Genomic DNA, 12,560 nt, shown 5'->3' on the forward strand with positions numbered 1-12,560 from the left:
CAGCAGACGCTGCTGGTGGCCTCACCGCCCTCGGACGCCGTGCAGCACATGATGCCAATCCCCAAACTGCAGCAAGTGCAGAGCCTGCAGGCCCACAACTCTAGCCAACCGGACATCGCCCTGCACGCCCGGCCAGCCTCCAGCACTGTTCCAGGTACCGAATGTGCCGTATGGCACTTTAAGGACATCAGTGTAGAGTGGGATTGTGGATTTAGGAGAGTGATTTTTGTAGTTGCTGTAATACAGGACAGTTTGGTGCTGTATGTGTTATTTTGCATGGGTCTAAATGTTACCATGGATGTAAATGTTACCAGCAGTGATAATAGTTGATGATTTTCTTTCTGGTGATTAAGAAGTGACCATGGATGACAAGTCAGCTGTGAAGGCTAAAGGACTATGGGAAGACTGGCACATGCGCCAAGCTGTGGATCAGGCTGTTAGAGCAAACCACCGTTCAGGTAAGGACCATCTTTTTACTTATAAAGCTAGTTTTCTTTACTTTAGATCTCTTTCATCATCTTCACTTTGAGATCCACCCATAAAAAGGATCTCTGTACCTGTCCTCTGTAGAAGCTTTCAGTAACACTGGATTTGGCTTGCCTGACAAGAGCACATGTCCAGTCTTGTCCTTACTGCAGGCATATAAAACATTCTCGCCCTTTTCATTTGTTTCTCACAATCTCAACATTACCCTCTTGTTAATGTACCTCATTTCCACCGTGGCCTTCAGAGTATCCACAGCAGACCACACCAGCCCCCATTATGGTGGCTCAAGGCCATGTGGTGGCTCATGCAGTTAAGGTTCTGGGTTGTTGATTGGAGGATCAGGTTCAACTGCCAAGCTGCCACTGTTGTGCCCTTGAGCAAAGGCCCTTAACCCTCCTTAACCAGGGGTGCTGTATCATAGCTGCCCCTCTGCTCTGACCCCAACTGCCTCAGCTGGGATATGTAATGAAAGGAATTCCACTGTACTGTAATGTATATGTGCCATTAACAAAGGCTTCTTCTTATGTGTGGTCGTCAGAGAAATTCTAACGGCTTTGCTTAGCTTGCTAGCCACTTGCTTACCTAATGTACTGGCAGGCTACCTGTCTACCTTTGTTCACTGGATACTGTGGAAGCTACTACCTACCTGGAGGCCGTTGCCTCGTGCCCACAAAAGTGACGGAATTATGACAGCAAAATCCCGGGCCCTTACTGCAGTCTTCTGAAGCAGCTCTTGTCTGTTTTCCCTACATGTGCTAAGTACACAAATCATCACTAGGTAGTCCTGAAGCACACCCTTTCTGTTCTGGAGGTAAAAGCCATGTCTGCCCATCGTCCAGGAAATGCCCAGGCATTGAACCCTCCTTAACCCCTCACTTGGAAGCCTGCTTGATCCACTAAAACCTACCCTCCCCATGAAAATCTGGGGAAATATCCTCTGCCTCAGTCATCCGGGCCACATAGAGAGATTTAAGCCGACAAAGCCTTACAGAGGATATGGGAAGACAACTGGAAAGAGATGGTCACATCATACACAGCACCTGCCAGGCTGTCCAGGCCAGTGAGCAATCCATGGGTCCAGTTGTGGGTCTGTCTCTCTGGTACTAAGAAAAAGCACATTACAGGTTTATCTGTACATCCAGGTCAGGCTTTTGTTGGCCCTGCAGTAACCTTCATGCAGTAAAAACCTAAAGACAAGAAGAAAGAGTGCACATTTAAACCATATGTGGTCCCAGGTGAGTGCAGCAAGGTTCCGGCAGGCACAAGCCCCTTGCCAGCAGCCTGACCACTCGGCCAAGTCCTGGCAAATTCCACTCCCTTTTACACCAAGGTAAAGAGGTCTGCCTGTCGACTAACTGGGGGAATTAGTTCAGGTTCTTCAGCAGTCATCCTATTAGGTATAATTAGTTTTTTCCTTCTTGCTTGACAAAAAAGACGAAAGACTCTGTCTGTGAGGAGAGATCCTCCCCACTAATGGACATCCATCAGCTGTTCTCTGGGGTACAGCGACCTCATGCTGCCCAAAGTCTGTACTCTCATGCTTAAGTGAGACATACACAATGTATTAGTACATCACTCCTAGATTTTCAGTAAAGTCTATGGCCTAAAATTGCTTTTGTGTAATAAATCATCTCCTAAAGGCAAATCTCCCATTGCCGTTCACCTACTGCTTCACCGCTAGATGGCAGTCACTTGTCTGTTTCTGTGACCACTCTGTCTGCATATCTCACTCCCACCGGTCACCAGCTCTGTCTGGACCATTTTTACAAAGCAAGTTATATGATTTCCCAAATGGGTGGTCAAAATAATAAGCCTCCGGTCATCCCCCTGCACTAAATTCTACCTTAACATGATGTAATCTGTCTGTAATCCTGGGACCTAAGATGAATAAATTGATCAGCTGTAAACATGGTCTAAAAGTTTTGGAACGCAAACGCATCTTAACTCTTGTCCTACTTTGGGGTCATGGGGGGCTGCCACTGTTGGGCCCTTGAGCAAAAGCCCCCAACCCACCCTGCTCCAGGGGCGCTGCATCATGGCTGACCCTGCGCTCTGACCCCAACCCCCAAGGATGAGATATGCAAAGAAAGAATTTCACTGTGCTGTAATGTATATGTGACAAATAAAGACAGCTTAAAACTTAAATAATGAACTGGGTGCAGTTTTTTTGGGGTGTACACAGCTGAGTCCATCTGATATTGATGTTTTCCATTTTCCATTTCCATTCCATTTCTTTTCCATTTCTCTGTGAAAGGGGCAATACTAAATTCTGCTCTTGATATTCTGTTTAATTCTTTTTACCAGAGACCAAAATGGAATTTCCTCCTATTTGGGGGTGTCCATGTTCAGCCTTGAATTTCTTTGTCATGTCTCAGTCCACAGTGGTGGTTAATAGCGTATATGAAAGTAGACACACAGACCTTTAAGAATTTGTAGTTTTTCCTAACTATTTCTGTATTTATGTAGCCTACTAGGGGTGAGATATTGCCATGTTCAAAGACCAAATTGCTGAATATGTTCCACTTGTTCAAATACAGGACTGGTACCAACTTCTCGTACAGACAGTCAAAGCACTTCACAAGCCATGACATCCACCACCACCACGTCCAGCAGTCAGAGCCGACTAGGAGCAGCATCCTCTCTGAATGTCATCTCAGGCCTGGCCAGTGCTCCCGGCATGGATCAAGTAAAGAACGTAGGCTTGGCGGGTATGCTGGGGCCTCAACCCAAACCCCTACGTGGACGCAAAAAAATCAAAGCAGAGAACAACACGGGCCCCCTGCTGGTAGTGCCCTACCCCATTCTGGCATCGGGCCCTGACCAGTCAGTCACCATCGCCAAAGAGGGGAAAACTTACAGGTCTGATCTTTAATGGGATGTCTGGTCTCAACTTGGCAACTGTATGTTTTAGTAATATGTTACCAACTTGTGTAGCTGAGTGACAAAATGTCTAGTACTCATAGATATTTTCAGCAACATGCTTTACTGAAAACCCTGATTACTGATATAACATTGATTTAACTAGTCCACAGAATTTTTTTGCAAATATAGTGGTTGTGTTCTCAGTATAACCATGACGTATTTTTTCTGACTATTATATGAAACACCATTAAGGCTGTGTTTCCCTGTAAATGTAGGACTTTAGTTTTTTTGGGGTTTTTTTTGCAGGTGTAAAGTATGTCCACTCACCTTCTTAAATAAGTCCGAGATGCAGATCCATTCCAAGTCCCACACGGAGGCCAAACCACATAAGTGTCCTCACTGTTCCAAATCTTTTGCCAATGCTTCATATCTAGCGCAGCACCTGCGGATTCACTTAGGCATCAAACCTTACCACTGTTCCTACTGCGAGAACTCCTTCCGCCAGCTCTCTCACCTACAACAGCATACCAGGTCAGTCATGTTAATAAAACCCCTTCACCTAGCTCCAAATGACCAGCGGTACCTAAAGGTACATGAGGGTTGAGAACAAATGTAGTTTAATGTATGCAGAAGAGTGCAGATTTTACGAAGTATAAAAAAGTATCTAAAGACACTGCTGAAATCCTTAACTGAAAGAAATAGTGCTGTTATCATACAGGGAAGAGACACAAACTCTCCAATTAGGGATGAAATGGGACTGTTGTTTGTCAGGAGGCACCTTCTCACAAAGGAATGTTTCTCTCGTAAGAAAACATTCCTTTGAATTCTGTCCAGTCTTATCCACAAAGGGCAGGTGTGGGGGCAGGTTCTTATCTGCAATGGAACGTTTACAAAAAAGATACCAAACCCCTTTAATACTGATGAACCTGGTGATTAAGCTGCTTATATGCCTTCTGAAAAAATAATAAGCTAAATATGGCAGAATAAGTTCCCTGGACAAACAGTAGTCACATTTCTTCCCTAATACTTGGCTGTGTCTCTCATCTGCTTAACACTAGCACCAGTTCTGTCAGGTAAGGATTCCACCTGTCTTCTTAAACACAAAGATCCTGTGAATTTATTTCCCAGTTGATTTGAAATCAAGATGACTTTTCGGTTGTTCTATAGGATTCATACTGGGGACAGACCTTATAAGTGTGGTCACCCTGGATGTGAAAAAGCCTTCACACAGCTGTCCAATTTACAGGTGAGTGTAACAAAACAAAAAAAAACAGTTAGTTAATTAGTAAGAAAAGAGGGAATAATGGACAGTGATAGATATTGAAGCTTTGATAAAAGCCTAAAGGAAATAGAGATATATCCACTGAGTATTTGTTTAGAACATTGTACTGAGTACCTTGTTATAACTACAGGTTGTCCTCTTTATCTGGCTGTGCAGTTTATCAGCCAACGTTTCCCACTGAAAATGTACTCAAATAAAGAGACGTGTGCTTCTGAATATTTTCCTTGGTACGCTTAATACTGTAGAGCCAAAAGAACCTGTTCGGATGAATGCTGAATCATTGTTTTAATGCTTCTTTTATTGCGTAGTCCCATCAGAGGCAACACAACAAAGACAAGCCGTACAAGTGCCCGAACTGCTACCGTGCCTACACAGACTCGGCCTCTCTACAGATCCACCTGTCCGCCCATGCCGTGAAAAACGCTAAAGCCTACTGCTGCAGCATGTGTGGCCGTGCATACACATCAGTGAGTAACCTGCGACCGTACATACATCCTGTACAAACAGGAACATGGGATAAAAACCTTACATGAAATCTCAGTGTACCTAAGTGTAATGCAGTGTTAGTGTACACTATAATTACTGAATCATTGTGTGATTAGAGTAGCTCAAAGCAGCCAGTAAGCTCTGTCTTGGTCTGAATATAATAAACCACTCAGATAAAATGAGAATGTTTTAGTTGATTCCATATGTGGAACGCTTATCATGAAATCTTGGTCATTTATATATACATTATATTTTCTTATCCAGGTAACTGATATAAGCTAATTCAGAGTGGATGTTTTCCATGTTCATAAATGTTCTTAATCTTCACTGCTGATTTGACCTGGTGCTGGAGAAGATTTTGTTCACGTCCCACATTTTTATAATCGTCCTTTATGATAACCAGCTAGCTTCCACACTACGGTGACCTGGTATGTCAGTATTTTTAGGTTCAAATCTTTATGATCCTCACTAATAACACCTTATCTAGCTATTGTGAGCTAACTAAGGATATGACAGAGTGTGTTAAATCTGAACAAATAAACCCGAATGGAAGTGGAAAGAGAAGAGCATTGGGAATATTTGAACATTTTTCTCCGAAGTAATAAATTTAGTAAGCTAATAATTAAAGGCTTATGTGACTATACTGTTGTGATCAAAGAGGTGAGGGGACAGTGCACAGAACCGCATGAGATTTTAGAGTCCTTCCTCCTCCAGGTACAAGAATATGATGTGTTCGATGTAAACCACTACATACCTGCGGGTGGATCTGAATCTGCATTTGTTCCTCAGAATGCTCTCAGACCTGACTGCTTCCACCTGGGTTTGGTGCATCACTCTGTACAAAGCTGGGCACTTGACTGACAGATGAGTGGAAAACAGCTGGCATGTTTGCTAAGCCATGAGGCATCACAGTGTATTTCTAGTCCATCATAGTCATGAAGCCGCTCTTCCACAAGTCAAGTATCCTGTAAACTCTGGTTCAATGAAACCGTTCCAATGCTGCTATCAAAACTGGCAAGAGATAATGAACCTTCTTCATAACCCAGTTCAGACGTCTATCATCAATTCACATCCAGTCATTCATCTCTGGCAGCAGCTTAATTGCAAATCCCAGGGAAAGCACAAAGGGAGTTTGGTAGCTTCTTGCTTATTAAAAATCTCATGGACACTAATGGACGGTGCATTGTAGGCACACGGAATATCCCCAGCTCTGCTAAGCTTTCCATGGAGGTGAAGCTATTCAAGCTCTGGAATAGTGGATTGCTGTGCACCTCCATAGCATCCATAGTCTTACTGTGGATTACACTTGTACTGTTATATATTTACTATCACACAGTCCAGTGTCACCTCGATGAGGTTCCTTCTGAGTCTGCTTCAGCTCGAGGTTTCTTCATCATATCATAGTTTTCCCCTTCTTCCATCACCCCTGACTTGTGCGTTAGTGATAAATGTGCAGGGGTGTGGTAGCTTAGTGGTCAAGGTGTTGAAATAATGATCAGTGAGCAAGGCCCTGGACCCTCAACTGCTCAGTTGTATAAATGAGATAAATGTAAGTCGCTCTGGATAAGGGAGACTGCTAAACGCTGGAAATATAAATTTGTATATAGAATTTCATAATGTAACTGAACTGATTTAAATGGAATAGTTCTGGAAGGATGACCAGGAGTCCAGAACGTCCTTGTTTATTACACCAACTTCCATATTGAGAATTTTCAACAGTGGTCAGGTTTCTCTTGAACTTTTGGTTTATGTCAGCAGCAGCATTTACTGGTGATATTTTCCTTACATCAGCAAAATATTCTCCTCTTTACCTTTAGCAGATGTGTCTTGTTGTTTTTTAGCAGGTCTGAAGTATGTGTGTGAAATGCAGTGTGAAATACTATTAGTAATGTTCCTAATGGAGAACCTTTTACAGACAAAGGAAAACTTGTAAGCATGTGAAATACCATGTAATGGCACGCTGCTGCAGGAAGTGACCTCTTACATAACATAAAGAATTTCTAATTAAAAAAAATGGAAACCCGCCTCCTGCAGAAAGAAGGCTCATGAACAGGTTTTAATGCATTTTCATTAAAACTCAATGGAAACATTGCTATTGTCTCAGACCTTTGTGAACCTCTGAGAATGTCAAGCAGGCCAATGATGTAGAATATGGTGTAAACCCGGAGCACATGCCTCACCAAACCCTGCTCTCAGAGGCAGATGAACTACATTCAGGGTTAATAAAATGCTGTGCTTGTGTTGAAGAAATGTAAGGCATCACTATTGAGTTACGCTGTTAAAGCTCCTTCAGCAAGTGTAGCATGTTTTGATCTAAATAGGCAACTAACCTTTCCTGTTCTCTCTCTCTCTCTCTCTCTCTCTCTCTCTCTCTCTCTCTCTCTCTCTCTCTCTCTCTTTCTTTAGGAGACCTACCTTATGAAGCACATGTCCAAACACACAGTGGTGGAGCATCTGGTTAGCCATCACTCTCCACAGAGAACAGAATCTCCCAGTATCCCCATACGTGTCTCTCTCATCTGAGCTTTCCTTCGCTCTTCTCTTTACCTCCTTATCTTATTCTGTGTGCCAGACTGCCCTTCTGTTTAGAGAAAGGAATAGACAGTACTGCGGTCCTCAAAAGGACACCGTGTCTGCCATACTCTTTGCTTTATTTAGCTGTTTAGTGAAAATTAGTGTAGCGGCTCGACTGGCTGCCATCTCCACACCCCGGCGTTCTGCCGCCGGTCCGCCTCGGACACCGGTCTCACCGACATGCATTCCAAAAACAGAACACCAGAGCGGTTTCCATTCGTTTGTTCTCCTCATATTACGTTTCTGAGGGTGTGTTAGGAAGCATCCAAAGATAAGCTTTAAGCACTTTTCCAGTCTTTGGGGTTGAAATGTTTGAATTTTCAGACAGGACATGAGGCCTTGTTTTGGGGCTAACAGTCCTTTAGTGTTACTGCTGTTTTGTTGGTCAGTTTCTGTCTCTTTTTCCTTACGACACCATCAGGTTTTACAGGGTCATGTGTTTAGTGTTAGCGTGGCTATGACAACGCCTCCACTTTATGCTCCTTCTTCATCTTTAAACATCTATCAGATATTGGGATAAAATGACAAGTAACACATTAATCATTTCTTGATCAGATATTGTGGTGTGTGTGTGTGTGTGTGTGTGTGTGTGTGTGTGACCTTGGCAGGCATGAGCTGACCTGAAATGGGATTGATGTGTGTGTGCACGGTGTTGGTGTGTTCAGTTTTTACCTTGCTTTATTACATACACACTTTAGGTAAGCATTTCCCCTCACATCATCAACTAAATTGTTAGTAGGTCTGCACCAAGGTGGTAAGAGTTCCTTTTATTTTTATACAATCTCTTAAAGGCATTTTTCTATGGAGGATCTATAGAAAATGTACAAAGAGCATCAGTATGTCCAGATGCTCTCTAAAATAATCTCTTATATGAATTACATCACAGATGTACCATGTGTCTTCTTTTGTTGTTGTTGTGCAATGTCATGGAGATCAGTTAGATTTCCCTGTCCTGTCCTTTTATTCCAATTCTAATGTTGTGAGGAAAAGCACTTCATCACTCAACTTTACACTGTCCATTAAATGGACGGCCGTATGGTCACGGTGCGAGTCGGGGGTGTCTCATCATCTCTGCCAAGCATTTTCTTCTTCCCTGTAAAAATGAATAATCAGTGATACTGTAGAAGCACCTTCACGAACGACTGAGCTGCTGCAGCTAGTCACGGGTCCTTTAATGGGATGGTCATCATCGGGAATTTCAGGACAACGAAGCAGCAGCCCAGAGCTGAACTTTCTAGAACTGATCACTAAAACTGTAGAGAGAAAAAAAAGCCAGATATGTGAAGATCCACCTGTAAAAGCTTTAGACATTTTGTCTAATTTCAAAAGATCTGCTCTCGTGGCTCTTTGTGAGGGCGTGTTGTAATGTGCTCAAAAATAAATGGTCATTTAGCCGTCAGCGGTCTTTCAATCAGAAAAAAGCTTGCTTCTTTAAAAAGCAGTAATGGTGCTGGAAGGGAGTCGTTCAGATGATATGAAGTATGAATAAGAATGTAGAAGGACATTTAAAAAGCCTCGCTTGAGATGTGTACCAGCTCCCAGGAGAGTTAAGTAAAACCTCTGGACAAGCGTTACTGCCTACGCTCTAAACTATCACATATATATAAGATTACAGTTTAAATTCTCTGTAAGAGAGATGACCTTTACACACGGTGTATTCCCCACTGACCAGCTATGACCAGTGTGTTTCTCAGTTTTAGTTCTGAGTATTTAGCACAGTTTCCCTCAGTATTAAATAAATAAAATAGACATTAAGCTTTTCAGCTAACTTTATAGGCGAGAGGGAAGTGGAAGTTCATCCTGGCTTTAATCCAGTATCAGTACTGTCTGATTAGAGGAAAGTACAATCTTTAGTATTCAGTAGTAGTATTTTTTTTTTTAGTAAACCCCGTGAATGTGGGCCAGACAGACTGTACATGAAGGTGATTTAAAAAAAGGTACATGAATTAATTTGTGTACATCTTTAAATTAATTCAGTAAAATAAAATGAGCTTTGTTTTTTTCTGTTGTTAATTCAGTGAAGCGGTGTGTCAGACACTGCAGCCGCTTCACTTCCAGGCGTTTCAGTCGAACCAGTCACTTGTTAAGCTTCATTCTGTTTCCTTTGAGAACGTAAACGACTGCCAGAAAGTTTTTTTTCTTTCTTAAATCAGTATGTTAATGTTTGTGTTTTTATTTCCTTCTTTAGTTTTGGTGTTCTTGTTTTTTGTTACAGTTTTAAATGTGTATAGATTTTACAGTCCGTTGTTTTGGACGTTCCGATCGGCCAAAACGACGCCGGTGTGAATGACGACTCCTTCGGTTTTACCGAGTCGACAAATTAGCATTCAGTCAAACAAACAAACAAACAAACAAACTCGTAAGTAGACTGATTCAGTTTTCTGATTTCTTTAAAGCTGCATTAAGACAATTTGTAAGAGAATCTCAGCAGAGTAATGTTGTGATGGGTTTCTTACTGTGAGATTATCTCTGGAACAGAAACAGTTTATACAGCTAACCAGTCCTCCATGTAAAGAGGCCCGAGTGTCGGCTTGGTCCCGTGTCGGTGTCTGTGGCCTAACAGGAATGTTCTCATTGTGTCTAAAGCCTCAGTAGAAGCTGAACTCCAGCATGTTTACATATCAGAGCCCCGGTCAGGTCAGTACGTTCTGACCGTTTTCACGTTTCTCAGAACAGACTGGCGGAAAGCGACGGTGGATTTATTTCTTGTTTTGTTTTGTTCTCACTGCACACGAGTTAGTCCTGTTTTATTTCGCTCTGAAACAGTACATCCTAAGCTGGGGCTTTAATAGTCTCCACATTACTTTAGCCAGTTGTCCACTTTCAGAAATCTCTTTATATCAACGAGACGTGTACATTTATTATAAAATATACCATGTATTCATCATTAATAGTGCAAATGACGAGCTTTAGCTAGTGTACTTGTTTTTTTTTTTCCATCTGTATTTCCAGTTATTGATGATTATCTCTGTAAGTACTGATTGTTTTTAATATCCATTCTTTTCTTTTCTTTTTTTTTTTTTCCATTTATTTGTATCTTGAATATTCACCTCGATGGTTGTATTTCTTCCCTCGCCCCCATGTTGACGTTTTCAGTATTCAGTGTTAAGCCTTTTTTATGTTTCCGCATGGACTTCTCTGACAGTAATTGTTATTAACTGTTAACAAATATATGACATTGTTATATATGTCTGGAAAATATTACATTTCATTTGTCTTGCATTGTGGTCTCCAGGATTTAATTCAATATGCACAGACAATACAGCAAGATTTCATTTAGAAAATATCCATGTGAAGAAGACTTTGTATCGATCTTGTTTAATAAACTCCGACTGTTATATTCCTGTTCACATAAATTCTTAAACATTTTCTTTAATTTGATCATTCAAAGAGTTAAGAACAAAGTTTCTAATTTATTTTTAAAAGTGCAAAGGAAATTTAAAAAAAAAAAAAGTAATATTTAACTTTAACGTTATTGAACACAGTAAATGATCTGACCAAGCCTTGTATATCTGCATGAATGAACAACACGCAGTAATGAACACATACATTTCTTAAAAATGACTGAAATAAATCAAATATTCAGAGCCTGTATGAAGCAGTTTAGCAGGAAGGAAACTCAGGGCCACGGCGTAAACACTTAATGAACTGAAGCTGAAAAGTGTGTTTCTACCTGAAGACGGACTTCAGCAACATGCTTCACGACATCTCTAAACATTTTCATCTAAACCAGATTATATGCACTTCCTCTCATCATGAATGAAATAAACAAGGTGAATTTTGGCAACAGGAATATTAATAAATATCTTGAATGTTAAGAAAGTAATAATTATTCAGTTTTATTTTATTTGTAAAGTGCTTTTAATAATGGACAATGTCACAAAGCAGAAATCTTTACAAATTCATGATAGAAATTTTAAAATCGATCAGACGACAGTGACCAGGAACTCTTTATACATTTAATGTCTAATTATATGTGGAAGTGGATGGTTTGTTAATGTTAAATAATGAAAGTAAAAAAAAAAAACCTTAAACGTAAACCTTTTACAAATTCTGACTTCAAATCTTCAAACATAATTTCTATGAAACTTCGTGCTTCTAGCACAGAGATACGGAAACACCTGATTACAATGATAAAATAATGTTTTTGTGTTCAATCATTCAGGTGAAACACGATTAAGAGTGCGCTGTGGAATGTTTGCATGTGAAGCATGAGTACTCTATATTACCAAAAGTTTTGGGACGTCTGCCTTTACATGCACATGAATGTAATATGGAGTTGTCCCGCCCTTTGCAGCTATAACAGCTTCAACTCTTCTGGGAAGGCTTTCCACAAGGTTTAGGAGTGTGTTTATGGGAATTTTTGACCATTCCTCTAGAAGCACATTTGTGAGGTCAGGCACTGATGTTGGACGAGAAGGTCTGGCTCACAGTCTCCACTCTAATTCATCCCAAAGGTGTTCTATGGGGTTGAGGTCAGGACTCTGTGCAGGCCAGTCAAGTTCCTCCACACCAAACTCACTCATCCATGTCTTTATGGACCTTGCTTTGGTCACTGGTGTGCAGTCATGTTGGAACAGGAAGGGGTCATCCCCAAACTGTTCCCACAAAGAGCATGAAATTGTCCAAAATGTATGAAGCTGAAGCATTAAGAGTTCCTTTCACTGGAACTAAGGGGCCGAGCCCAACCCCTGAAAAACACCACCTGAACTCAGTGATTTGGAGGGGTGTCCCAAAACGTTTGGCAATATAGTGTATGTATATTCATGTTCTTTGCACTGACCATCAAATAAAAATGACATTACACTTGTGCTCACAGGTGAAACTCTCAGTTTGGTGTTTTAGAGCAAAATTAAAAAGTAGGTCATTT

The 12,560-nt window shown here is 41.2% G+C and overlaps 1 protein-coding gene across 3 annotated transcripts in view; it reads left to right on the forward strand.

The window, feature by feature from the left end:
- znf362b (zinc finger protein 362b) overlaps window positions 1-12,548 on the forward strand; it is a 15,450-nt gene extending 2,902 nt beyond the window's left edge. Inside the window, exons 3-9 of one of the 3 annotated variants that reach the window (XM_058409597.1) lie at window positions 1-154; window positions 354-458; window positions 3,024-3,345; window positions 3,655-3,879; window positions 4,516-4,594; window positions 4,939-5,097; window positions 7,523-12,548. The exon at window positions 1-154 is cut by the window's left edge and continues 93 nt beyond it. In XM_058409597.1, the coding sequence (XP_058265580.1) occupies window positions 1-154; window positions 354-458; window positions 3,024-3,345; window positions 3,655-3,879; window positions 4,516-4,594; window positions 4,939-5,097; window positions 7,523-7,639 (1,161 nt within the window). In that variant the 3' untranslated portion in view covers window positions 7,640-12,548. The remainder of the gene's footprint in view (window positions 155-353; window positions 459-3,023; window positions 3,346-3,654; window positions 3,880-4,515; window positions 4,595-4,938; window positions 5,098-7,522) is intronic. The other 2 variants (XM_058409598.1, XM_058409599.1) reach the window with 2 other exon arrangements.
- The last annotated feature ends 12 nt before the right edge of the window (window positions 12,549-12,560 follow it).

This window comes from Hemibagrus wyckioides, linkage group LG15 (genome assembly GCF_019097595.1).
Source record: "Hemibagrus wyckioides isolate EC202008001 linkage group LG15, SWU_Hwy_1.0, whole genome shotgun sequence".
NCBI lineage: Eukaryota > Metazoa > Chordata > Actinopteri > Siluriformes > Bagridae > Hemibagrus > Hemibagrus wyckioides.